The sequence below is a fragment of the Cololabis saira genome, chromosome 5 (assembly GCF_033807715.1).
Source record: "Cololabis saira isolate AMF1-May2022 chromosome 5, fColSai1.1, whole genome shotgun sequence".
NCBI lineage: Eukaryota > Metazoa > Chordata > Actinopteri > Beloniformes > Belonidae > Cololabis > Cololabis saira.
This window is the reverse complement of record NC_084591.1, coordinates 16,608,109-16,635,810: the sequence shown is the minus strand read 5'-3', so window position 1 is coordinate 16,635,810 and position 27,702 is coordinate 16,608,109. Positions and strand designations below refer to the sequence as shown.

Here is a 27,702-nt window from a genome sequence, read left to right as displayed (position 1 = left end):
CAGCTTGTGTGATGCGTGAACCAGCACAATCATTAAAAACATGGACTGAGACCTTTTAAAGAACTCTGGTGCTTTTTAAGCTGAAAAAAAAAAAAAGATTAAAATGTGCATATTAGTGAAGGCCTAACCAACCATACCCTTGCACTTTTTGATAATCCTTTCTCATGACATAAGTCTGGTACCCGTCTCGTTTACAACCATTCCCACTGGTACCAAACATACCAAACCAGTTGGGACTGTCTGTCAAAGAGAAGCAGCTCTGCATATACGGTAGTATAGTCTGCATGAGTGAAGCCTCCCTGTGCAAAAACACTTCAGACTAGATGTAGTTCATTGATCATTTAATTTACCAGTTACTGAAGCGAGGCTGAAGCGTTAACAAGTGCTTATTTTCTTCCCTCAGTGGTGACGAAACTGGTGAACAGAGGTTACCAACCTCATCTGGAGGATTTCCTGCTTCGCATTAACTTCAATAATTACTACAAAGACTCCTGAACTTTCTCCTGGTGTGCATGCCGTACATGAGCCAAGTGTCAAATACCTTCATGCACTGTGAGTTTTTTTAGAAGATCTTCTGTACTCCATTCAAGTGTTTAAAAATGAGTTTTAAGACATAATTATGACTGCAGTTTAGATATGCCATCCGTGTGCAAAGCTTCAAATATGTGCACTGGAATAATATTAGACCATTATGTGTCTGTGTGCTGCCAGTGGCGTGAGAAGCTAAAGTCCGTCGTCCTGCGTCACATGCTCAGGTGTGCCTACAGCCGTGTACATTTGAACTTAATATAAATGTAATGTCTTCGTGTAAATACAAAATGAGAGGACTTTGTTTAATAAAAGCTCTGATGTTTTATTTCACAGCTCTGACGTGATGTAGAGAAAGCACATTTACTCCAGTAAGAAATTACTTTTATTTATTAAGTATTTGCATGGTAACATTAGTGGTTCTAGAAAACTGGGACAAATTAAGTTTAAATTACTTTGGGTAATGAGTTTTACCATTTGCAAAAGTACAGAAAGGAAAGGAGGAAATACAGTCTTTGCTATATTATGGATTTTTTTTTTCTAACACCATGAATACCCAGTTTTTTTCCTGAAGAATTACTGAGAAATTAAAAGTGTAATGATGCTACGCAGCACAACTGTGATGAGTCTGAGTACCAGGGATGCAGCAAGCCTCTTTGAGAAGAGGATTTAGGTTGGTGAGATAGTAAAACCTCACCAACTGAGCCAACAGGCGGAGAGAGAAAGCACAGGCAGCATCTAGAGATGATGAAACAGGAAAAAACCTGTCATGTTGTGTCAGCGGATGCCCCGGGCACATTTATGTGCATAACTGTACTTTCACTTCTATTATAACTGCCACGGCTCAGTTGTCACCGGAGAACAGAGGATACGGCATGAACCAAATATTTTCTACCATGTGCATTCCCATTATACAAAAGAAAGAAGATGTTTGACATTTGCAGGAATGCACTCGTTCTCTACTCTTTACTCGTGTATACCGGCGGCTGCTTTTACCACCGCGACTGCAGCAGTCATCTCTGGGCACGCAGCCATTTCTGCATAAATTGTTGATTGTTTGATTTAAGAGTCACTTATCTATGCTCCAGTGGGCCCGAATGTGTCTGACTGCTTTGGCCGACTCGGCACGTCTACAACTCTTCAGATTGGCTGACAGGTGATCCATAATGCTTGTTATATGTGGATGCCAGAATCAATAACTGCTATAAAAATCCCAAACCATCTACTACTTTGTCTTATATTACCAGAATAATCAGGCCCCGTTGATTTTGCTCATCTCATTGCTCAACATGTGCCTCTTACAGCAGCTGCTGTACGTTTTATAATGTAAACATTTGATGGCAGAATAAGCCCTGCATTAGAATTATCAGTAATTTGCTTTAATTCAGTAATCACTAAGCATGACTCGCGCTAACAAATGTGTTTAATGAGTATGAATAAACAGCTCCTGATGCAGAATCTTTTCGTTTCTGATGTTAACACCAGAAATAAAGGTCTGGGGGTGTGAGTCTTTTTACGTCTGTGCTCCAACTTCTTCATTGCTCAAAGTCGGCACAGGAAGTTAATCAATACTGTAACTTCCTCTCGTGGGTTGGCAGGTGGTGGAGAAGAGGTGGGATGTGAGTTGTTGGACTGGGATCACGATCTATGTGGCGTTATTTTACGATGGGATGCTCATTAGGAAACAGTGCAGTTTCCAGACATGGCACAAATGTCACACTAGCAACCTTTTTCTAGGTATTTACGGAGTTATGAAATGAAATGAGTAGAAAGGAGTTTATTGATACTCAAAGGCCCGGTAACAGAATTGGTACAGGGAAGAGAAAGAATAAAAAAGGATGCAGCTCTCTCCAGAAGTGAGATCTCTGGCTGCGGAGCACGATTTGATTTCATGCACCCCAGTTTCACCAGGAAGCACATTCTCGACACAGAAACGGTATCTAATTTGCTGTAAGCCACAGATTCTTCCATCTGCTGGTAATCCTCCTTCATTTTTCTGACACATTCTCACATGCTGCCTGCCATGAAAATCTGGGGGGTGGGGGGTTGCAAGTAATTGCGAGAGTTTTTCCATTTTTAGTGAAAAATGTTTTGCATTGAGTACCAGCATCACCAGAACGGGCATTCCTGTGTAAAATGGCTTCACTTTAAATGTCTTTTGGAGCTCAGAAAAAGCAAGCCATCAAACTTAAGCACATAATCTAGTGCTCAGAGACTATTTCAACCTCATCTGTGTTAAAACTGTCCTCTGAAAGTGCATGCTGTAAGGGGTTTGATGATTCAGGAACCAGAAGGATGGGGGAAAAAAAAGAAATTCACAGATGATTTCCTGCTAGTTCTTCTGCTTTGATTAGCATTAATACGAGAAGTATGCAGAACGTGCTTTTACGAGAATCTAATACCTGACTGTGCCCTGTCGTCATGCATTTCTGTGATATTTCAGTTGATTTTCCTTTAGTATTACAGCTCAGTGCTCAGAGCAGAGACTTTAATTTACTGAGCTGGGAACAAGAGAGAATGGTGTCATTTAATCATCCACCTCAATAGTCCGAGCATATTGGCTGATTAAACACCATATAGACATTCTGACTGATCATATTTACACAGGCTTCTGAGAAAACGGAGCACAAAGTCCGTTTAGGGAGGCTCGGGGAGGATCTGGCATACAGATCACAGGCAGACTTGTTTTGTGCAGGTAGTGGAGAAGAATGTCAAGCGTGACATTCATTTGATTTAGCTGGAAGGCTTTAGACCATCAGGATTGTAGAAGTACAGAGAGAGTTTTGATGTTTTGCATCATGCCACTGCTTTGAGACGCACGATCGCTCAGGGTAACCACGTTACAATCCAATCACCACTGCTCTGCAGACAAAAGGAGTCTCTTCCTTCACTGTTTTAAGTCTCGGCATCCTGTGGTTTATTAATTAGTGCATTCTGTTGGAGCGTTGTTCTTAAAAAGATCAAACCTTGGTGCAATAATTGCTCTGTACATGTATAATCAAGAAAAACAGACAAGCGCCTTAGAAAACAGTTGACAAGCAAAAGGATTCAAACACAAACATTTCAAACTGTTTAAAACTAAAATAAATGTAAACCTAAAGTTAAGACTTCACCTGTTTGAGAATATAAAAAAAAAGATGAACCTGGACCAGTACCTATAGTGTGCCTTCAGACGTGCACGTCACCTACAGTGGTGGGAAAGTAAAAATAAGACTCAATAATCCATGCAGCAGTGGAATGTTAAAGCAGATCAAATTGAACCCCCTTTGTGATGTAATTTTGTCGTTTGGTCCAGCCAACACCTCCTTTCCTTTCAACATCCTCTGCTTTTAACGCAGCACAAGACACGGGCATCTGCTGTTGTAGCAAAGGGTCACCGGAAGGGATTTCTACTCAAGGTTTGGTTCAGCCTGTGTAATCTATGATGAGATCTTGGTCTGCGTATGCCACTCGTGCCGGCTACAGGTCAGAACGGTGGTTCAGTTCTGTTGTGGGGGAACTAGGCCTCAGACTCCAGGTCTTCTTGTCCTGGTTCGTTGTTTCCGTCGGTCGTCTCTGGCTCCAGCAGCAGGAACTTGCCATCATTGGTCAGCGGCATATTTTTCATGAGCTGAGCAAGGGCCACTGGGTCCTTTTTAAGAGAAGAGAGGGGGAGAATGGTTGGGGGGTGCTCAATTTATTTCTGTTTTGTTTCAGCAGCTCAAGTTGTTACAGCAAGATCTGAGTTTTCGTCCTTGTGCCTTTGTAGCAATAAAAGGTAAAGTGCTCCCTCTAGTGGACAAATTTGTCATAAACGTCCTTAACAACTTTAAACATTTTATTTTTTGTCATCTACATTTTAAATATAAATATAATATGAATTATTATACAGTTAAAATATAGCATTAGTGACTGGGTCTCTGGGAAGTGCCTAGAGACAACTTCTGTTGTAATAGACGCTATGTGGAATAAAATTGAATTGAATTGAAAAAATGAAATTGTAATTTTTCTCTTACAATTAAATAATTTTAGTTTACCACTAATTACAGGGTTTCCACTAATTACAGGGTTTCCGCGGGGTTTTAAAAAGTATTAAAAAGTGATAAATGAAAATTGCCAAATTTAAGGCCATTAAAAGTTAAATTCACTGTCGGAGGTATTATTTTTTTTTTTAAATTGGTATTATTTTTTACCTTTTACATTTTAAGCAATCTATTTTATTGTCATTCACAAAGTGAAATAAATGTGAAACATCTGGTCAACATCAATGCGTCTATAAATCTGTTCTGTATAGTGTTCTATAGGTCAAAATCTGTATTAATGTTAAAAGGTCCGTGATTAACACTTAATGTTGTGACAGTTTTTAAAAAAAATCTGAAGGTAGTGAAAAAGGTATTAAATTGGTATTAAATTTAACATAAGGATTGCTGTATAAACCCTGTAATTAAGTAATATGCACCACGTGTTGAAGCGACACTTCTTTCGTTTAGGCCTCAGGCTTCACAAATAATTAGTTAATTAATTAAACAATATGTGTTTTTCATGTTTTACCTTCTTGGCTTCTGTAATGTCCTTTGCCAGGTTTATAGTGTAACATATCTGTGAATTAAACCAGAAAGACACAGGTGAATATATGCTATAAATGAACACACTTAAGAGAGAGGTGGGGGGGAAGACATTGGTGATCCAACCTTTTCACCCTCTGTGTTGCTCTCAAACACAAAAGCGCTGAATGAAGGCTCCCCCTCCTCATCTCCGTCGATCCAGTCTCGCCCCTCGACCACGAAGCCCATCAGCCTCCCGTTCTCCTGGTGCGCTGCAAACTGACACACTTCCTCAAGCTGGAACTGAGGAAACAAAGATACTCAGAGATTTCCTTTTACTTAAACGCGGTACAGGCAAAATATCACTTGGAAAAAAATAATCTTTGGTCGTGACACGTTGTTATACTTACACTCATTCTTGTAACTTGAGTCTGTGGGTCAATCAGTCTGTTAAGCAGAGAGAAATAGTGAGCCCCTGTGTCTCTGTTTAGCCAAAACATAAATCTTAGGGACAGTTATAATCGAGATGGTTTGGACACAAAGAGGATGGATAGTAGATACACTGGTAGGAGAATGCTGGTGACAGAGGAAGAAAGTTGAAGACCAAAGAGTGGTGGGGAAAGAGGATCTGCAATTGGTTGGTGTGACAGAGGACAATGCAGAAGACGGGGTAAGATGCAAACACATGGTCCACATCGCTAGGATTTCTTTGATGTTTATATATAAATATATAATTTTTTTTAGGGGGACTTTTCAAAATCATGACAATATGATCTTCATAATTCAGGTTTTCAAAATGCCTTTCTTGAACAAAAGAGCAGATCATTCAGTGAAGTAAGCTAAACTGTAGGATCAATAACGTCATAACCTCCGTGTGAGGATGTAAAATTCTCCAAAGATTAAAGGAAACTTTCCAGCAGACTGCTGGACTATAAACTTTGGTGTAATTTATACCAGTAATACTACAAAGAAAATATTGTAGTTATTGGTTTTGGCTTTTTCGATCTGTGTTGACAGGAATGTTCACACTGGCTTGTCTTTGCTCTGAAAGGTGTTTCTGCTGTAAAACGTCACAAGAACATGATGGATTCTACCTGAGGCAGCTGCTGGTGACCATGAGGTGGGACTCGGTGGTCCGGAAGATGTTGTGGATGGCCCGGGCAGCCAGCACCTGTCTCATGGCCTCATAAATCACCTCCTGATTGTTGCCGCAGCGAACGGCCATGGAGCCCAGGAAGCGCACGGCGAATACCTGCTGCAGGAGGGAGTCTGCGGAGACATATGGCCGTGTAAACACGGGAGGAGATACTCGTTCACATCTAGGGTTTTACATACAGCAACAAAGGAATCACCTGGTTCTAAGTTTTAATATTAGGAAAACAACACCTGACACACTACACTGCAGAGGTGTCAAAAGTATTCACATTCATTACTCAGGTAGAAGTATAGATACTATAGTTTAAAAATACTCCTGTAGAAGTTGAAGTATCAACTCAAGTTTTTCACTCAAGTAAAAGTATAAAAGTACTGGTTTCAAAACTACTTAAAGTAAAAGTAATGTAAGGGGGAAAAAAGCCATTGAAAATGAAAGCATCTTAGTATAATGCAAATATATTAAAGAACCATATATGTGTACTATTTAGCATTAACATGTGTTTCAGAGAGCAGGAGATATGATGACTAGTTGCCTATAAGTATTGTAATGGTGCAAAAAGTCAAACTTCAGAGGCATGTTATTATTTATCCTAACCTTTATTGGAATGTACATCCAAGCTTAGTTGCAGGAATCTGATGTAATAACAAAACTGGACAAGAACATCTGAAACAACCACAACCAAATTCACTCTATCCGGATGGAGCAATTTAACTGGATAGTTTTTTTTTAAAGGCCGAAATGAAATAGAGTAACGAGGCTGTTTTTAAAATGTAAGGAGTAAAAAGTACAGATAATTGCGTGAAAATGTAAGGAGTAAAAGTAAAAAGTCGTCTGAAAAATAATTACTCCAGTGAAGTATAGATAACCAAAATTTCTACTTAAGTAAGGTAACGAAGTATTTGTACTTCGTTACTTGACACCTCTGCTACACTGTCATTAAGTTCACACAAAGATCACTGAGAAATAGCCAAAAAAAAAGAAAAATCCCCAAATTAAATCTTAGACCCTTTATGATAATTGCATAACTGTTAAAGTTTATGCGGGCATGTTTGCAAGGGTTGCTAGGAAACAGTTCTCTCTAGAGAGAACACAGCAGCCTGGCTTATGTGTGAACAAACCATAACACTTCTGGAGAAATGTCTCTTGGACAGATGTTAAGACCATAATGCACAGCACCATGAGTAGCAAAAGCCAAAGACGCTGTATCAACACAAAAAACTTCACAGCAACTGTGAAGCACGGCGGTGGAGGGGGCTTGATATGGGATCATTTTGAAACCGCAGGCGTACTCTGTAGTCGCTGAATCGATCATGCACGCCTGTCCACACCAAAATATTAATAGTCAGATATGAGGCCATCTGAGTGAAGCCATTTTCACATAGAGCCGCCAGCTTTCCCATTCATTGTGTATGTGCTGCCTCCGTGCAAGGGTGCAGGGTCTGCCGCCGAGGTCGGTGGCGCGCATCAGGGCGCACGCCGCTGAGTTTGCACGTCGACAAAGGGCGCAAGTGGACGCACGCCGCCGGGTTGCCGCGGCGGCAGAGCGCGCAACAGGCGCACACCGCTGAGCTGCCGCCGGGTTACCGCGCAAGACGCCCCAAGCTGCTGTTGCGAATTGAAAATTTTTTAATTTCACCGTGCGCCCTGTGACGGCATCTCGGCGGTGTCCAATAAGAGAGAAGGTGCTGGAGGGAGAAAAGAAAAGTTGCAACTTGTAGATCAGAGACGATCAAGATGAAAGAAAGAATGATCTTGGCTGTGAGTCTGTGTGAGGAGCTGTGGGATACAAGACTGCAGGCCTATCGGGACATCAATAAAAAGGGACAAAAGTGGAGAGAAATCTCCCAGAATTTGGACATACCTGGTGTGTTTAAAAGTGGTTAAAATGTGATATTCTTTTGCTCTTTTAACAATAAAATGTTAATTTAAAATAAAATATAGCATTTCCATGCCTCATATCAGGATCAATTGAATCATTTATCAATATATGGTTATGAAACTTTTTTTCGGTCACCAAGCAACTTGCAACAAATATGTACGGCATGCGCGCCCTGCTCTGCCCCGACTCTGCGCCGAGTCTGCGCCCACTTGCACCCACTCGCCGCCGGCTCTGCGCCCACCTGCGCCGAGTCTGCGCCACCCCGGCGGTGTTGCCGCGTTCTATGTGAAAATGACTTGACAGCTAGCGGCCCACCTTCATGCAACAGGACAACGATCCCAAGCACACCAGAGAAGATGGAACAGAATGACTAAAGAACGAAATCAAAAAGTATTGTGGGACATGTGGTTATGGTCCATATATGTTCATCACAACAGTATAGAATTGTATTCTAAGTACATGAATTGTCATTTTATGTTCCTGTGGGTCAATTCAAATGAGGTGCCGAGCCTCCAGTCTGCAATGACTGATCCAAGGTAAGAGTCTTTTCACATGTGCATATAAATCATGGTTTTGCAAATGCGGCAGCAGCATCTATGCTCAAGGACAGAGACACAAAAACGCTCAAGATGCACAAACAGGAAGAAACACAACGGCCTCCAGTTGGTCGGCTTGAATCAGGGTGAACAATAAAAGCTGCTTTGGATAAAAGCAAAAATGGTTACCATCACTCTCTGTTGTACAGTCATCATCTGTCTCTCCAAATGGGTTTGTGCGTCTGTGCAGATGAGAAAGAACAAAATGAAACCCTGTTTTCAGCCATTATGAATTCAGGTTCCTGGAAATTACATAATAAACCCAACCGGGCCAACATTTAAGCAATTGGCATTATCAGCCCCCAGTCCCTCATCCTTTGCTGCCTCTTGCAAACGCATAAACAATCAGCCCCACACGCTCACTGCCTCGGCTGCCTGCTCACCTCCCCCCGGCTCTGTTCTGGTCCTGAAACTCGGACGCTGGCAGCATGATGTCGAACTGAATGGGCGTCCCAGGGGCGATCAGGTCCTCTGGTTCCGGAGCAGCTCCTTCTTTCTGGGAATCACTGCCAGCAGCACGGACGCCTCCTGGCTTTGCTCTAAGGAATGACAATGAATTTCACAGAATAAACCTACTATAACTAAGAAATCTCATACATGATCTTGTTTTTTTTTGTTGTTTTTTTTAAAGTCTATCATGTAAGTGATTCAAAGCAAAATCTAGAAACCTAAAGAGGGAGTTCACTCATAAAAAGACAACTTTTCAAGCCTTAAAGGCTTAAAGGTTTTTACTTTAACCTTGGTCTCCTGTGACAGCAGTTCTTTGAAGAGATTATTTGATCCCGGCAAGTATAAATTAAAAGATTGCTGTTTTGAAAAACACATATACACACAGCACGCATGCCATACTGTCACGCTTGTGCTTTAGCCTACACAAAATGTCATCCACATCTACGTGCAGCACTGTTGTGCAAGAGGCCAGGAGCGTTATCTGTTGTATTTTTATTTATTTATTTTTTTAAATGGAAGAATACAATATTTTTCAGGCATCAATGAAGCAGTTCAATGAGTAGCATCAGTGGCAGTTGAAGAGTGTTTCCTCCATCCCTGCTGATGCAATTCACATCTAAATCTTCATGGACCAAGAGCACAGGAAGCTCAAGTGATTTTTTGGGGGGAGTGAACTGGTTTGCTCCTGCCTTTTTAAGCCCCTCCCGCTCAAGGGAATTGCCAACAAGGCCTGAGTCCAAGGCAGCTGCTCATTCTTTGTTCAGGGCGTGCCAAACTAGCCACTAGACAGCTGTTATGCCAATGTGATTTATCTTGATGGAAATGTGATGCAAGTCAAAAAGTGAAGGTGTAAAATCCTTGACTGCCAACGAGGCGTTTCTGGCAATAAAGGAATGATTCCCTGGGGAGGACTTCATAACCCTGCATAGGGTTGCCACCTTTCAGAAATAGAAATAAGGGACGCCCTGATTACAGCAGCGCAGGAGCCAAAAAAAAAGCCCCAAAACTTCTAAACTGAATAAAAATGTGTTTATTTTATATGAAAAAACAAAATGCTTTGATTTAAAGTGTTTTAATAGCATTGAACTTGCATGACTGTAGAGACAGACAACCATACTAGCAACTGAAATAGCCTCCTATGCTATGTATGTCAGCCCAGATGTAATATAGCCTACAGGTGAAGAATATGGTGTTTATTTCAATAATTCAACTAGAATATGGTGTAAAAGTTAATTTATTTCAATAATTCAACTAGAATATGGTGTAAAAGTTAACTTATTTCAATAATTCAACTAGAATATGATGTAAAAGTTAATTTATTTCAATAATTCAACTAGAATATGGTGTAAAAGTTAACTTATTTCAATAATTCAACTAGAATATGGTGTAAAAGTTAACTTATTTCAATAATTCAACTAGAATATGGTGTAAAAGTTAACTTATTTCAATAATTCGACTAGAATATGGTGTAAAAGTTAATTTATTTCAATAATTCAACTAGAATATGGTGTAAAAGTTAATTTATTTCAATAATTCAACTAGAATATGGTGTAAAAGTTAACTTATTTCAATAATTCAACTAGAATATGGATGAATATACGGTACAAATCGTGTCCCGTATTAGTTCAATACGGGACGCAACATTTTTTTCTCAAATAAAGGACAATTCCGTATTTTACGGGACGGGTGGCAACCCTAACCCTGCAGGTCTTTTTTCATGCACCAAAGGCCATATTACACACTGAACAAATAAGAAAGTGCCAAAAACAAACATTCAGGAAGTTACAGTATGGAGTATGAAGTGTTCTGAATAAACACAAGCTAAGTGTCTGACCTGTCAGGGTTGGGCGAGCCTTCTTGTCTCTTCTCAAAGCTGGTGATGGGTGTGACCGCCTGGATGGCGGTTTGGTTCAGTCGGATCGCCACAGCCTACCACAGAGCAAAAACAATCACAACAAAAGCCAGTGAAACAATGAGACCGAGCAGGATCAAAGCATGCAAGTGTGCACGAGCACTGTGTGTGAGTGGGCGGGGTTGAGGTTTACCTCGGGGTTGTCAGTCAGGTAGATCTGTCTGGAGATGTTGTTTACCGTGCAAATCCACTAGAAAAGAAGCACACACATCCACATCAAGTCTTCCTGGAGTTCTGGCATGACCGCAATGAAATCGTTTGACTAATAAAAGCTGTGACAGAGCAGTCAGACGAGTCAGAAGAAAGAAGCCAAACATTAAATCCAAACAATTAAGCCTGACTCGTCATTGTTCTGTGATGAAGATGACTCACCTCTTCATACTCCTTTTTGCTCTCAGCTTGAAGAATCATTAACCTTACAAAGGATGACAGCGGGGACAGAGTTACATAAAATATACTCAAGTCACTTGTTGCTGTCTAATTATCATGGTGTTCTTTTGTCTGGAGTGAGCGTACGTCTTTCCTGAAGGGGAGCTGATCTGAAAACAGTACCGCCTGTCCTCACACTCCACGGCCATGACGGAGCTGTTGTCCAGGTCCAGCACCATCCCCCCCGCCACCGCCCCCCGAGGCTGACACATCAGGTTTCCTCCCTGGGTGAAGAAGTACAGCCGATCCCAGGCGGTGGTCACCAAGCCTGTTTTACTGTGGAGGAAAGGTAGAAACAGGGCAAGAAAATCGAGAAATAAATACTTCTCTTAGTTACTTTTTTATTTATTTATTTATTTATTTATTTCGTGCATGGTAGTGCATAGTAGGAATGGGCGATATTTTACCGTTCACGATAAACCGTCAAAAAAATTCCCCACGGTAAGAATTTGTCATCTCGCGATAAAAACGATAAATTCCCGTTGATGACGTTTTTGTGTAAAGCTGATTTATGGTTCTGTGTTAAATCCATGCAGAACGTATGTGAAGAAAGAAAGAAAGAAAGAAAGAAAGAAAGAAAGAAAGAAAGAAAGAAAGAAAGAAAGAAAGAAAGAAAGAAAGAAAGAAAGAAAGAAAGAAAGAAAGAAAGAAAGAAAGAAAGACAAATGGCAGATCTGAGAGCGAGGAGCCATTACAGTTTTGCAGTACAGGTGTACTCATTTAATTGTTTTTTATTAATTTTATTAATTCAATTTAATTGGTGTAGTTTAGTAGCATTTAGTATTCTTTTAGAGCAGTGATTTGGGAATTGGTATTTTTTTTAATCGTCATTTTTATCGTTATTGGGATAAATGCCAGAAATTATTGTGATAATTTTTTTAGTCCATACCGCCCAGCCCTAGTGCATAGTTTGACAATATTACAGTAGTACATTTGTACACTTCAATCTACACACCCATGACCGAAAAGGAGCAGGATGAAGACAAGTCTTATTTTACCTGCCCCTTATTCAATACCAAAACAAAAAGAACAGTCAATGTAACCAATATTTACAATAAAATATACACTTAAATAGAAACCAACCACATATATCAATAGTACTGTTTAAGTCCCAGCCTATACATGATCATATAACTTAAATATTTTATCTTTATACATTTTTTTGAACCTAAGTAAATTTGTACATTCCTTTAAATCATTCTGTAGAGAGTTCCACAGTTTTACTCCCACAACTGATATACACATCTGCTTGACAGTGGTCCTTGCATACTGATTTTTAGTAGTGGGATACACCACTGCAGCAGTGTGAACCCACCCCCTTCCCTTTTTTACTGTTCTTAATGAAGTAAAAAACATATTGAGAGCATGTGTTTGGGTGACTATCAACTGAAATCTTTTAGATTACGCAGCGTTGTTAGTGTGAACCTTATAAACACCACGAATATGTCATTTAGTGAACCATTTAGACTTGCAGGGTTCAGTAAATGATCCAGCCTCCCCACCTTTATCTCCATCCAACCTCACGTCAAGATACATGTGGTGTACCTCTGCAGTAGGTTGTGCAATGATTTCATAAAAAGGCAATAATGGAAGGGGGTGGAGTTAAATGTATTAAAATCTATAGAAGCTCTCACAAAACTATCTTGCACAATCTGCTGCACAAATTAACATCACTGCAACTCTTATTTGCAAATAATTAACACGTGTAAATATCCTGCTCTTTCCATGAAATAAACCAAACTTGGACCTACAGTGTACCAGGTGAGCTACGTTAGTAGAGAGGCGTGACTGCAGAGCGGTCGAGCAGAGCTTCACTCCTGAAACACGACGAGGGATTACAGACTTTATCAAGTATTCTTGTTAGAGGCGCACAATATGACCTAGCACATTTTAAGTTTAATTCATCATAATTCAAGAACAATTTCTCTCCAAAACCCATTTGTGTCCACAACTATCAACTGTCGTCAATCCCCAAACCGAAGCTCTAAACACAAGCCTCACAAAAAGTTGTTATAAATAAATGTCTTTTTACCTGTTAATTTATCTCTGATTGGTGACATTAATAACTCAAAAGTCACTTCTGTTCACATGTATTATCTGGATCTGGAGCTGGTTCTGTACATTTAGAAATGTTGAACAGAAACTTTGGAGTGATAGGAATGTGAATTATTTGTAACTGTATATTAGGAAACAAAAACAAGCATGTAGCATCACAACTACCCGTCACATGGTGCCAGCCAATCATTGAATGTTCTCGTGCAGGGGTGTCCAAAGTCGGTCCTCGAGCGCCGCTGTCCTGCATGTTTTACATGTTTCCCTGTTTCCACACACCTGATTCTATTTAACGCTTGTAATCAGCTTGACCTCAAGGTCTACATAACTCTGCTAATGACACAGCCATGTCTGTCAGCACATCTAAAACCTGCAAGAAACCGGCCCTCGAGGACCGAGGACCCTGTTCTAGTGTTACTTCCTGGCATAAGACACAATGTACATCTCTAGTGGGGCAAAGTGGTTTTACCAAGAATCAACCATCCAGCTTCCAGGTTGAGGCTCATGTGGAACTCAGCTTTGTTGCCGTTTTGGTCAATCGTTTGATTTCACATCCATGAAAACTCTGAGGAAGGGTGAATTATTTTGTACCACGCCAGAAGAATTTATATAAAGCATTACATTTATTTCTAATCTGATTGTTTGACAGTTGGCTCAGCCAGTGGATAGCTGTTATGACTTCCTCATCCGTAATCGTCATGTTACCACCTTTCGTGAAGCAACCACCGGGCGTCAGCTAGCTAACTTTGATTGACATACAGTGGGCATGTTTGCGTCAGCTTGAGCGACAGGACTGTGCCCCGTTTAAAAAAAAAAACAGGCTTCAAAACCGCTTCAGAAAGCAACGGGTCATGTGACGCACTGCTTAGTTCATCGTTTTATACCATCTACGGGTACTAATGACATGCCGGACCATCATTAAAGGGGACTCATTAAAGGGGACTATTATGGCATCTAATACCTATTTTAAACAGGCCTTGAATATCTTAAAAACAAGATTTTGATTGTTTTTGCTAAATAAATTAGAAATTCAGCCTCTGAGCCATGTCTTTATCTTCCCATTCTCTAACCTCATTATCTATGTGGGATTCTGAGTGGGCGGGGCTATGATAATGAGGCTCTGTGCTGATTGGCTGCCTGAATGACACGATACACGGCTACGAAAAAATGGCGGAAGCTCCGGCCGGCGGAGTTAGTTGTGGGCGTGGTTTCACACATCGGAGGCCAAGCTATGTATATTGCATTTTGGTTACATAATGAAAGGGAGCAGAATCTGAACGGCTCGTAGAAGCCACATCACACTGGATGGATCATCCGGGCGGCTGTACAGACACTGCAGAATTTGGTTGCTTTCCTCCTTCTCTGAGTTGGCAGGCTGAGGGGAGACCACTTTATATATGTTAAAGCAAGAAAAAACCTGTTTTTCATAACAGTTCCCCTTTAACGCTGGATTCACACTGCAGCGCTGTGTGCCTCCGTCTCCACAGACTTTGCTAAGGTGATGTCATACATTGCCGAAATTCATTGTGGGTTGCGTTCATTGCACGGATTGTGTCAAAAGTCGGGAGATTTTCAATTTTTCCTGTGTCAACTCGTGCATCAGCCAGTTCAGTTGCAGCTACACAGTTACAGACTAGCCAATTAACTTGTACACGGAGGCCCGTCAAAAAGCAGAAGTGGGATGTCTGAACACGTGTTGTAGGACAGTAAAGGAAATATCATCATCGCCATCTTCAATCATGAAATGCATCTCTCCGCCTGCGTCCGATGAACAGAATGCCAAAAAACGACGGTCGGCTTGTGGAAGACAACAGCGTCAGCCAGAAGACACCCTGCATCGTGAATCCAGTGTAACAGCATTGTCAGCAGCTCTTTTGTCAACACAGCAGATATATATGCCCTATATATATGCCCTATAAGGTCACAAGAGGAGTTGGTATAAATCAAAATGTCCCCATTGTTTCTATGAATTATCTTTATTAGAAAACAATCCTCTTGTCTGTTTGTTGTTTTTGAATGCATTAATATGTTTTGACCATTAAAACTGCATCTCCCAGTACAAAGAACATGTGATCCCATGTGTCACTATCACTCACATGAATTACTCATCTGAAGACCTTTTTTGGACATCCTGTTCAGAACATAATCCCAAATGCATTTTCTTTCATAAACAGTGAATGTTTGGTTCATTGTGGTGACTCAGACCCTTTATACTGAGAAACCTTCTGAAATTGCATATGTTCTCTGGCATCAGCTCTATTTGAGATTGCAGGTGGTGTGCAGAGAGCTGTTCTGTGGAAAGCTCTTCTCTGGTGTCAGACATTTGTCAAAGATAAAGGAAAGGACAGCGTTTGACAGGTCTGACATTTCACTAAATCAAAATGCGAGCTACGCCACGCATGCACCCTTTCAAGCTATTAAGGAAGTTCCTCTTCTCATCCATCTACTCTACAGTAAACTGACAGGACACACTGTCATCGTGTTACCTGACCCACCTTGTCATCCCTGACAGACCAAATGCTTTCTCTCCACATACATCTTTTACCAGGTTTTGCATAAGATGTAAAAAATAATTCCTCTGTTTTGTTTATTTAAACATTCTGAGTGTATCTTAAGAAGGTTTTTAAATGTGTCCTCTTTAACGCACTGACTGGCCAAATTCAATGGGAAATGTCAATGGATTTCCGAAGGGGCCGTACTGAGAGTAATTAATCTTACTTCCTGATGTTGAGGTAGCCAGCCTTCTGGATGAGAGTGCGATTGACGGGCTCCGTGTCCTTATCTGGCATGTAGACCGAGTCGTCCACAGACAGGAGGTCCTTCTGGGACACACGCATGGCTTCCGCCTCCGAGTCCAGCTGGGTCTGGATACTAGACGGAAAAAGGTTTGGCAAAATCAGTCACAACGGATTTTCCTTGAGCTTTTTCTCACAAGTTGACCAGCTGCAGTAGTAATAATGCGGTAAACATTGAAAGTGCTCTTTACCTTTGATTCATGTCTGAGACAGAGGAGAGAAAACTGTCCATTTTCTTCGACATCTGCTCAATACCCTTCTTGAAGAAGCTGATCTGTAAGAGAACACATAAGATTTCTATAAAGTATACATACAAACATTGTGCAATTATTTGAAAACCTGATAAATTACAATATTCGTTTATTTGCAAAGGAACATAGTAAACATACAAAATGTTGAAAGTGAGACATTTTACCATTTCATGAAAAACATCTCACTAGCTCACTATTGTTACGACATGACCAACAAAAGGCTGGCAAATTAAGAGGTGCTAAAAAGAAACATCTGGAGATCATTTTGATAAAAATAAAGTTCAGTGCCCACAGGTCAGAGACATGATGGAGTTTTAAACGAGCATCATAAAGGAGCAGAGATGAGAGGTTCACAAAAACTGCATCAACAAATTGTGGAACACTTTCAGGATAACGTTCCTCAGCATGAAACTGTGAATCACACTTAATCCTCATGATCTTCAGGCCCCCACATGGCTCTCATTTAAACCAGCACACAGCAGGACAGTCTAAGTGAAGCCATTACGTGGGCTCAGGAGCACTTTTAGAAACCAAAGTACATATTTGACGATGCCAACCACAAATGCAGGCTAAACCTCAATCATACATAAAAAAGAATCATATGTAATTATGATGATCCAGAAATGCTGCCGCCTGGACTGAATGTCATATAAAATAGACTTCGAAAAAACAGAAATCTGTGCCGTCGTCAGACAAATCTCTCCATCATCTGTACCTACGCGTATGGGAACTTTACAATCATCAGAAAAATCAAAATGGGAAGTTATTTTAGAAACCATGGACGCTGCGTCCTCCAGGCAGAAGATGAATAGCCCCATCTAATGTGTTATCAGCACCCAGTTTAAAAGCTTGCATCAGTGATGATGTTGGGTTGCATTAGTGCCTTTGAAATAGGCAGCTTCACATATAAACATCCACGCTGAAAGCTACAGCTTTTAGAGCAACATGAGCTCTTAACAAAACAGTGTCCTTTTAAAGAAGAGCTTTCCTGGAGGTTGCTTAAAAAACACACACACAAAAGCATTGATAGTAGAAGAGTGTGGGTGCTGAACTTGCCTCTCTGCAGTGCAGATCTTTCACTAACTGAAAATATTTGATTCATGGTGAAATAAAAAAAAAAAAAATCATAGAAAAAACATTCGGGACTAGAGCCGCATGAATTCCACATCAGACAAGAATCTGACATTGTATGAGACATAACTCCAGAAACTGGTCTCCTCCATCGCCAGACGAATATGGGCCATTGTTAAAAGATAAGAGGATGCTACACAGTGGAAAACAGGGTCTTGTTCAAACTTTTTTGCAATGTGTTCCTGCCATCAATTTCAAAATTGAGTTCGAAAGTTGTATTTCTTTCTTTGAAAAAGTGATAAAACCCAATGCAAGATTGTGAAAACGCCTGCCTTTGAATTTTCTTTTCCATCACCTACTTAAATAACTGACTAATAATTGTATTCAATTTTCAATTCAATTCAGTTTTATTTATATAGCGTCTATTACAACAGAAGTTGTCTCTAGGCGCTTTCCAGAGACCCAGAACATGAGCCCCGAGCAATTATTACGTAAACATAACAAACAGTGCCAAGGAAAAACTCCCCTTTATCTCTAATCACAAGTAATCATATACACTTTGCTGAAAGTAATTACATTTTTCCGCAGCAGTTTATATTCCACGAAGACTCGTGCAGCCCTCTATTCAAACTTTATTTTAAAGAACCATTTCCCGGTTTAGTGACTCTGAATACTGATGTGATGATGGTCCCGTTTACAGGTCGGGGTGGATCACTACCTGTGCCTGAGTGTATCCCAGCATTGGTTCCAGCATGGCTATCCTCTTGCGATACTGCAGGGCGTTGAGGGCGCAGTAATATTGCAGCGACGCCTGGTGCTGCTTCCTCCGGGTGTAGGCCACCTCCTTCACCAAGTCTGTCTTCACCTGCCAATGCAAGAGAGGGTCAAACATGCAAACGCATGCTATTTACAGGTCCTGATCTGCATGCGCTGCCTTATATATATGCAAATCACTTGTTGTAAATGTAAGTGAACAACAAAGTTGGGTTTTCTGGCACATTCAAAGAGGCTTGCAGAATCCTGGCAGCAGAGGAGGGTTTAATTTTATACAGTGGTGCTTGATGCCTTTAAAACACTCCCAGTGCATTAACAGAAGAGTTACTGCATTGTAAGGCTTTTTTATAGCATGTGATCAATGAAGAAGAAAGAGTTCTTCACAGAAGCTGAGCCAGCACTTTGCTGTTTTACCTTCTCGTTCTCCTTCTTCTTGGGCAATCGACTGTACTTGACCATCGCCGCCTCGTGCTCTGAGCCACAGAACAGCGAGAACAACGTGTGAGTCAGACAGTAACTGCTGCTTGTGATTTGTTTCTGAGACTAGTGGCAGGCGTTACTACTCACCATCAGTGGCGATGCCGTATATTTCCTTCAGGGTGCTTATCTCTGCAAAATCCAACATTTAGCAACTTTTCTTACATCAATGACAACAGACTAAAAAAAAAAACCACGAAAAGACAGCGCTGCTGTTTTTGTTTCTCTTCTGATACGGCAGTACCTGTGAGGTCTTTCTCGCGGAACTGGATCAAAGGGAAGACCATGCTGTCAGCCATCTGGTTGGCCAGATCAGAGTGGAGCGAGTTCAGCTGAAACACACAAAGCAGATTACACGTGTCAGCCATAACACAAACACAAGATGAGCCTTTGCCAAACATCTTGAGGGATTTTCGGTTTATTTATTTGTTTATTTACAGTAACATTTAGTGCCAGCAAGCTGGAAAATAACATTTTCACTGATACAAAAGCATGACCGCACACAATGCCGCCGCCATATAGTTATAAACGCAGCGTGCAAGAGTGCGTTTATCCTGACTGTTCACCCTGATATTGGAAACAGGGCGGCGTGTCACAAGAACAGCAGCAAATCCTGCCATTATTCTCTCCGTTTATCACCGAGCAACACGCCAATGTCACGCAGGCTGACATCGAGTTTAATCTGAATGATTTAGCAAGTGCTAAAGTTCACAAGATTAGGTGCAGGCGTGGGCCAAGCGCCAACTGGGAAATGAGTTCTCCAATGTGCACAACAAGCAAATGAGCGGCACGCGTCGTCCAAGAACAACAGTCCTGGGGTCTGACCGGACGAGTCCGTGGCCGACAGTGACGGACCAATCTGTCTAGTCCTTACACATGAACATCCATCCCCCTGCTGCTGCCTCCATCCATCCAGCCAGCGGGACACGCGTCACCTTCACCTCACCAATCCATCAATTCCGGTCTTGCAGGGAAGATAGTCTGCAGGGCTTTTTGTGGAAGTCATTTTCTCCTGCGTGCTGAGAGGAGCCCAGGTGCAAAATCCTTTATAATGTGATAAAGAACCAACTAAAGACTGTACCTCAGTTTGTCACTCCGCTGCTCTGCTGCACACACACACTACTGCACGTACACACACAGCAACAAATCAGAAAGTCACAGCCTCACCTCTCCAACAGTTTTTGCGAAGTTCTGCAGCGTGGTGATCACCTCTTCATCACCTTTTCCAAGGGCAAAATTCTAGACAGAAAGATGAGTGAAGGAGGCACATTTCAGCCAGGAAAATTAATCATTTTGAAAAAAAAAAAACTGCTGGGATATCTGGCATGAGACTTTCACAGAACAAGCCTGACAGTTTCAATAGTGGTGAGGTGCGGAATTTTAATAATGGTTCAAAGGAGTTAAAAAAGGGAATTTCATGAAGGTCATTGCCCCCCCCCCCCCAACAGACCCACATTACAATCTAAAATTAAATATACAGATAAAGTGAGCTGGTTCACACTGCGCTCTTTTTCAGTGATTGTGCTGGTGGGATTTCGCCGGTGATGATGATAAAATAGCTCGGACAACATCGAAAATGCACATAAACAAACCCAACAAAAACACAGTTATTCTTACATTTACTTTCCCTGTAGAGCTTATAAATCCAAGATGTTCTGTGTGTTTTCACATAAACTTAACTCCCCTTTTAGATAATACAATAGTTTTTGCGTTTCAGGGTTATTTTAAAAAATAGTAAGGAGCCAATTTAGTGCTAATAATAATAATAATATAAAAGAGTGTATACATATGTGTGTAATATATATATATATATATATATATATATATATACATACATACATACATACATACGCACAAATATACCACTTTCTCAATTAACACATGAGAAAATATCTAAAAAGTTGTAGTTTTATTTATTTTTTTTAAAAAGCTCTTCAAAGAAGATTTGCATATTTCTCTTTTTACAGTGTATGATTTCCTTAAACAATTCAAATAATTATCTGTTCCTTCAGACGACTGCATCACGAAGTGTCGTTCATCAGTTCATTAATAGCTGATTACATGGGCGAGGCTTTTCATTTGAATGCTTTATGAAGGATTACAATACAGTCACATTCACAAATACTCCTTAAAAGTTTACTGTACAAAAAAAAAGCTTTATCTTAACCTTGTCCTGGAGACAGTGGCATTATCTCCGGGCTCAGAGGCATCTGGGATGGAACATTATATAGTGAAAAGTGTATTTGTGGGCACAGAATCCAAATGATAGTTTTTTTGTTTGTTTATTTTTCTTACAGCAATGAGCACAACAAAAAAGACCATCCAGACTTTTATCAGCGACAAGTCTGACAGCCCGAGTCTCTGATGGCACGGGGTTGTATCCATGTTTGCCAAGAGTCCTTTACACTTCTGCCATGACAGTATTAATTAAAAAATGTACACTATTTTGGGTTTTTCAATGAGACAACGCAAAACCAAATTCTGCACAATTCAGAGAGAAACATGGCTGAGAAGACGAGGGTACAGGTACTGGAGCGGTGAGAACACCGCAACGTTTAAACTCTGGTTTACAGAGACTATGGTCAGAATTTTGAAACCAAAATAGCGAGTCCTAACAAAAAGCAGTCAAAGGAACTTTAAATTCCCACTCTCATTATCGGCCACTCCTGGCACTATATTACACAGTGGACATCCGCCAAGAGCTCAGTAAAAGACCCCAAACAGCAGTGACAAGAAGAGAAAAGGAGAACTTGACTAGATTTTCAAGCAAGATTTTCAAGCAAGAGGCCAATTAAGAATAAATCTTGGATCATGTTGTAAAAGCGACTTCATTTCCACACTTATGGTGGGGGGTGGGACTTATGAGCTAGTAATAACAACGATTTCTTTGTCCTGCTTTAAGTTCTGTGGGATAGGCATTGTAATGTGCTTAAATATGTACAGTAATAAAACATGTACTGTTTCCTTTGGAATGTGTGCACAAATAAAATTGAGTCATATTAAACAGATAGAATTAGGTTGATGAGGAAAGAAATATGAAATATCTTGGCTTCCCCATCCAAAGAAATTAAATTCAAGGTACATTTAATAAAACTGTGTGTGTTTTTTTTGTTTTATTTGCATTTCCCATATTGCCCTAGCCTCTTGGGATTTGTGTTTTAGTAAGATGCACCTGCAAACACCTGCAAGCTCACCCTTGGACTCCAGTTCAGAGAAAGAAAATGATAATACCAATGGGTGTGTCTTGACTGGGCATTGTAAAACTGCTCAGAATATTCAGTTCCCTTCAATAAAACGTTATCAATGTGAGTGATCAGGTCAGAATTCTGCAGCTGCTTACTCACCTTCTTCTCATATTCCAGAAGTTGCTGCGAGAGCTGCTCTGTGGCCAATCCCATCTCACTCTGGGGAGGAAAAGTGAAAAGAAATAAGTATTCAGCAGACAGGATCACATAAGACCCGAACCGGCTTCACTCATGAGAAAAGATGAGTGAATCTTTTTAAAATCAAAGGGTAAATCATTGGAGGCGCCAGTTTTACTAGCGGACTTCTGTCAATAAGAAAGCTTGAAAACCCATTATTATTATTATTGTAATCGTCAGCAGAGCAACAGCATGCTGTATGTGATTCAGCATAATTCAATATTTAAGCGTCATGCTCAGTGATTCATAAGCAACATCTGCACACATGACTCTGGTTTTTTTTCATCTCCAGCTGGCCTTTTGAGAACAGAGAATTTTATTACACAATATTGTAAAATCAAACTCAAAGGTCATATTTATTTATACAGCATGTTTAAAAAACTATTAAAGTTGACAAAAGGGCTCTACAATCATATAAGGTACAGTTTAAAATCAATACGATAACAGGAAGCAATAAAAACACAATAAAAAAAAGAATAAAAGAAGAGCGTTTAAAGAGACGGCACAGCCTGATGTGTGATAAGTGATCATATTCGGCTCTAACGTTTCTTTAGTCTTAATTCTTAATTCATCAAACATAAAGAGGTAATATGTAGGGCAGCCACTGCAAAGGCTTGACCCCGCAATGTTTTAACTTGGAGCTGGTTGACCGAGTAGAAGGTCTCCGAAATCAGGAGGCACCAAACTTTAAAACTTGAAAAGGATAAAACATGGACACATAGTCAAAACTGTCCCTGGAAGGTTGAAAACAATGTCCTAATTTGATATTTGGTTCGTGAAAACGCATTCAAACACCTTCAAAACAGCAATCTGTTTAAGATGAATGCCTCAGTGCTTCAGCCTCATCCAGGAAAATGAAACTCAGTATCCTCCTCATGTCCCTATTTGACCATGTGTCTTTTTCACTCTGATCCCTCAGCATGAGTGTCTGTCCAGGCGCCGTTCAATACCTGAGCCCCAAACACCCGCTGCAAGGACTGGAGCAGCTGGTTGGTGTACTCTGTGAGCATCCCGGCATCTTCCTCAAACACACTGAGCAAGGAGCGAGTCTGTGGGACAAACATAGGGATGTGTTAGTGCAAGCCTCTACAAAATGTCTGTTTCAGTTCTTTAAATCCAAGATAATATCCTCCACTTTAACTCTTCATCTGACTAGCACATCCAAATCATCCTGGATAGCAAGAGGCATCTCCCATATTGGAGATTTGTTTGGTGAAGGAACAGACATGTATTTCAGTCAAACTGCAAAGAAATCTAACAAATCATATCAAGGCTGTTTTGCCATTAATGAAAAAGTAACGTCTTTATCTGATTTCTGTTGTTCAAACATACAAATTAAGATGCTCTGTTCTAAGGGTGCAAGTTCAATCAGCGCCTTTTATGATGTCCTGAACCACAAGAAAAGTTCCAGGCGAAGGGACAACACATGGAAAATCTCCATCTGAAAAAAATGTAAGCACTACAATTACAAATACAAACTAGGGCTGCCGTTGCCCCAGACCATCTCTGTTCATTACAAACAGAACCCTCTCAAATGTGCTTTAACTGTAAACACTGGCACCCTAACGCACTGTTTCGGGACGTGACCCAAAGTTTGGTTATACAAGTATGATGTTTTTGCAGAATGGAAAAGGAAAAATGTTCATGTCCAACCTTGAAATGGATCCAGCATCTTTTTTTGGGGCCTACATAACCACATTGTTGAAACACTTCTGACCTTCTGATTGAAGAAGAACATTTATCTGACAAGGCTCCGGGAACATCCGGTTGGTGTTGATTAATTATGGGAAATATCCCACTAGACTTTTTAACATGTATTGTGTACTTTAATTTGTGTCTTGTAGATAAAGCAGCAATTTATACTATATATAGAAGTAAACCCAGCATTTATGTTGATTATAATGATGATGGCTGTATTTTGTTGTTACGGGGGACATATGTCAGGGGAAGGATGATAAACTCATCTGGACATTAGGACTTTTGCATTGAGCAGCATTGTGTTGATTTGGTTTTGTCTTGTTTTATAGAAAAGAAACAAAAAACATCTCAACCTACAGAGGAATCAGTACTGAAGTAATTATTTTCTTTCATCACAAATTGCGATGCTTAAATATAAGTGATGCCTAAGCAGGTGTATTGTTACATTATTATGTTGAAAGTGTCTTACTGTATTTGTCGGCACACTTAAAAACAAACATTCATTTTTTTGAAGCTGCTATAACAGGAAGCAGCAACTTATCAAAGATAAACATAAACTGCTGAAAGAAGAGATAGGACTGAATGAAAGAGAGGAGCACATTTGCAGTGAACATGGCGATACTAGGGCGCAGCTTTGAGCTGAACCTGCTGTAAAGGTACAGGTATGCTGATTTTACTGCAGGCCACCTATGCAAACTAAACTCATGTCCAGCAGGGAAGCGCAGGGAGAACAGAGAGGAACACACCCACCGGGTCACTCTGTTTACACTTCCCTTCAGTTGACTTTTGGCACCTTAAGATTAAAAGTTGTGTTACTGGGTCAAAGACGTGACGCTTACTTTTTCTGTCCGATGGAACTTTTTACCTAATAATAAACATAAAAATGAATAAAAAATATAACATGTATGTCTAATACGTTCCTTCTACATGTGCCCACTCTTATTTTATTTAAACATGTTGGTTATTGGTCATTTTCTGCCATCTGAAGTGTGAAAACATCATGTGGGGTGACCGTCCGGCCTTGACTTCTGTTTGGACAACTGGTTTTAAATCACATTAAAACAATTTAAAAATAATGCTTGCCCTATTGGGCATACTTTCAAACTTGTTTTAGATTTATTGACAAAGTTATGGAACATTTGTACACACATTTCAATCATAATACACAAACTAATCTTGTCCGAATATGTTCATTGTCTGAATTATCATCTGGGGTGACCATGAAAAAAATACAATTGAGGGACTTTTATATTGACAATCATCTCAAAGAGGATGTTGCATCAGCCAGTTACTCCATGAGGGTCCCAGAGAGACAACCTGCAGGTCAGTAGTCTCTCTCTCCTTTACAAATAAATCCTCTTTCTAACTGCTGCAGTGTATACGTCACATTTTGATATCATGTGGGGTGACCACCCTAAAACTGTAAATAATTAGTTTTATTTGCAAATCTATATTTTGAAGGTAAATTTGTTAGTGATATGTGGTGAGAAGTAGCTAGCTTAGATCATATAGCTAACTGTTAGCCTGTTATATTTGATTAAACTTGAAAGCATCATGTGGGGTGACCAACAAATGGCAATTCTGTATCAAATTCAAAATTGAATGTCTATCAGTTTTGGTTCAAATATGAATTATTGGTATAGCATGCATAAGTGGATACACCTGTACATTTTAAATCAGTTTTATGAATTTTAGAGTAAGTAAGAGGGTGACACTGCCATTATGGATAGAATGTATTTGAAAATGGTTTTTAATGGTTTTTTCTGGTTGGTAGAGGATGGCAATGCCCAGGACTGTCACTTAGGTAGGAGCACGGGGTGGTAAAAATGGGAAAAAAAACGGGATAAAAAAAATGAGGAAGAAAAAAAAAAAGAAAAAAATGGTTTTTAAAAAATGAAAGGAAACATGTGTCTATCTTTCTTGAAAAGTTAATTTAATTACTGATACTTATTAAAATATACATTTTGTTATGGAAATCTATTAATTTTGAGATAAATTACGGTCGCCCCAAATGAGGCCTTATACGTCTTTGACCCTACTGCAAAAATAAGTACTCCATGGTTGCATTTGCATGTCACGGCAAGGAGATGACAAGTCTGTCTCTTACCAAATAAAAACAAACTGCATTTTGAAAATAAAAAAGGACCCTCCAGCAAGGTTTGCATTTAAGTGAAACCATCAAAAAGGTCAGCCCTGTTAGGTAGAAAAGTGATGCAACCAACGCCAAGAGGAATAAAGGGCTGTAGTCACTGAATCAAAAACTGAATTTATTTAGTTCCCTAGGTGTCCTCAGTGTTTTCCAGGTGAACCATCTCCAAATGGGTCTGTTTGTTCATGGCTCACTTGGGAAAACCCTTCCCCCTTTCTTCCATAATATTTTTAGTCACAACTCACAAGTACATACCTATCCAACACGCAGCTCTAATCACCTCAGACCCCCAAAGACTCGCACATCACAATCTCAGTTTAATATTGGTTTCAGAGGATCAAAAATATGGAACTCATTACCTTCATACCTATGGCAATTCTCATCCAATCAATTAAAAAAAGCTCTAAAATCAACTCTTTTAAACAATAAATACTTCCCATACGGTCTTCCAACTTACCAGGTGTACCCAATCTTATCATTTTTATTGATTTTTGTTTAATGTTTCTGTATTTAGTTTTACTGCCCCCCCTCATTGTTATAAATTGTATCTGCTTTCCAATGCTCTGGATGTATGTAAATGGAGAAAGCCACTTCTCAAGCCCCTGGAGGGTTTTTAGGCTTTCTCCTTCACATTTCTTTCTACTTTTATATTGTGTTACAAATGTTTTTTATATGTGAAAACAAATAAACTAAACTGTATTGGCTTTTTAATAGATCCATTACTGATTTGAAGTCTATTTATTGTTAAATAATCTCCAGACCTGCAAAACAAATCCAACAAATTTAGTGAGTGACTTTGCCCTGTTGCAGGCTGTTGACTAATTCCATGGGAGTAATGAAAACCCCTCCCACATCCAGTTGATACAGGCCTATTTGGGCTTTTTAAAACAGGTTTTGGTCCAATAATTTAACTAAAATGACCGAGTAAAAATAAGACAGTCGCAGATGGGTGATAGAGGCTTAGTTGTTGTTTGATTGGGACTGAAGCCAATCTAAAGCCTGAATTATGGTTCCGCGTTAAATCGACGCAGACCTTACGCCGTAGGGTACGCGGCGACACGCACCGTACGTGCGCGTCGCCGCATACCCTACGGCGTAGCCTACGCGTTGGTGTAACGCGGAACCATAAATCAGCCTTAAGCGTAGCCATGAAGATCGGTTTGACAAGGAGAAGGACAAGCTGCAGGGGTTTAAATACAACAAAGACCCAAAGAAATCAATGACTATTATTACATTTGTAAAGTATGGTTATCAACAGGCAGGCGTAGCCACTGATGACAGGGAAATCGTAGCGATGTGACAATTGAGAGCTGTCATCGATCAGTGGAAACAGACTACAGCAGCAGCAGCAGAATACTACCAGCCCCAGTCAGCTGACTTCAGCCTCCACAAACACATTTAACGTGAAAGGGATGTGATTAGGCGTGAAAACCCCCAGGCAGGCCTACCTGAGGACTGTCCTGCAAGGCGTCTTCCAGGAGCAGTTTGTGATGTACGGCCGGCATCTTGTTAGCAGTGGAGAAATTGAGGACGAGGGCTT

General features: G+C 40.2%; 2 protein-coding genes across 3 annotated transcripts in view; one reads left to right on the top strand and one right to left on the bottom strand.

Annotated features, from left to right (window-relative positions):
* The window catches only part of tubgcp6 (tubulin gamma complex component 6), a 43,494-nt gene extending 42,638 nt beyond the window's left edge, over positions 1-856 (top strand). For both annotated transcript variants that reach the window (XM_061721084.1, XM_061721083.1), the window contains exon 25: positions 404-856. In XM_061721084.1, coding sequence (XP_061577068.1) covers positions 404-495 — 92 coding nt within the window. In that variant the 3' untranslated portion in view covers positions 496-856. The remainder of the gene's footprint in view (positions 1-403) is intronic.
* Positions 838-27,702, bottom strand: appl2 (adaptor protein, phosphotyrosine interaction, PH domain and leucine zipper containing 2). Its single transcript, XM_061721085.1, has 21 exons — positions 27,611-27,702; positions 23,266-23,364; positions 22,238-22,297; positions 20,061-20,132; positions 19,138-19,225; positions 18,984-19,025; positions 18,831-18,889; positions 18,361-18,507; positions 16,512-16,594; positions 16,244-16,396; positions 11,561-11,749; positions 11,417-11,459; positions 11,178-11,234; positions 10,967-11,061; positions 9,066-9,221; positions 8,812-8,864; positions 6,146-6,320; positions 5,462-5,498; positions 5,199-5,354; positions 5,059-5,106; positions 838-4,159 (listed from the first exon to the last, which is right to left on the bottom strand). The coding sequence occupies exons 1-21, from the start codon at positions 27,665-27,667 to the stop codon at positions 4,028-4,030; spliced, it is 2,001 nt and encodes a 666-aa protein (XP_061577069.1). The 5' UTR covers positions 27,668-27,702; the 3' UTR covers positions 838-4,027.

What these genes read in the sequence shown, in the direction of transcription:
- appl2 (XM_061721085.1), bottom strand. Translation starts at nt 27,667, where the DNA reads ATGCCGGCCGTACATCACAAACTGCTCCTGGAAGACGCCTTGCAGGAC. An exon ending in GGCTACCTCAACATCAGGAA is followed by an intron (nt 11,750 to 16,243) that starts GTAAGATTAATT and finishes TTTCCTCCACAG; the next exon opens with TAAAACAGGCTTGGTGACCA. An exon ending in GTCACCAGCAGCTGCCTCAG is followed by an intron (nt 5,499 to 6,145) that starts GTAGAATCCATC and finishes TCTGCTTAACAG; the next exon opens with ACTGATTGACCCACAGACTC.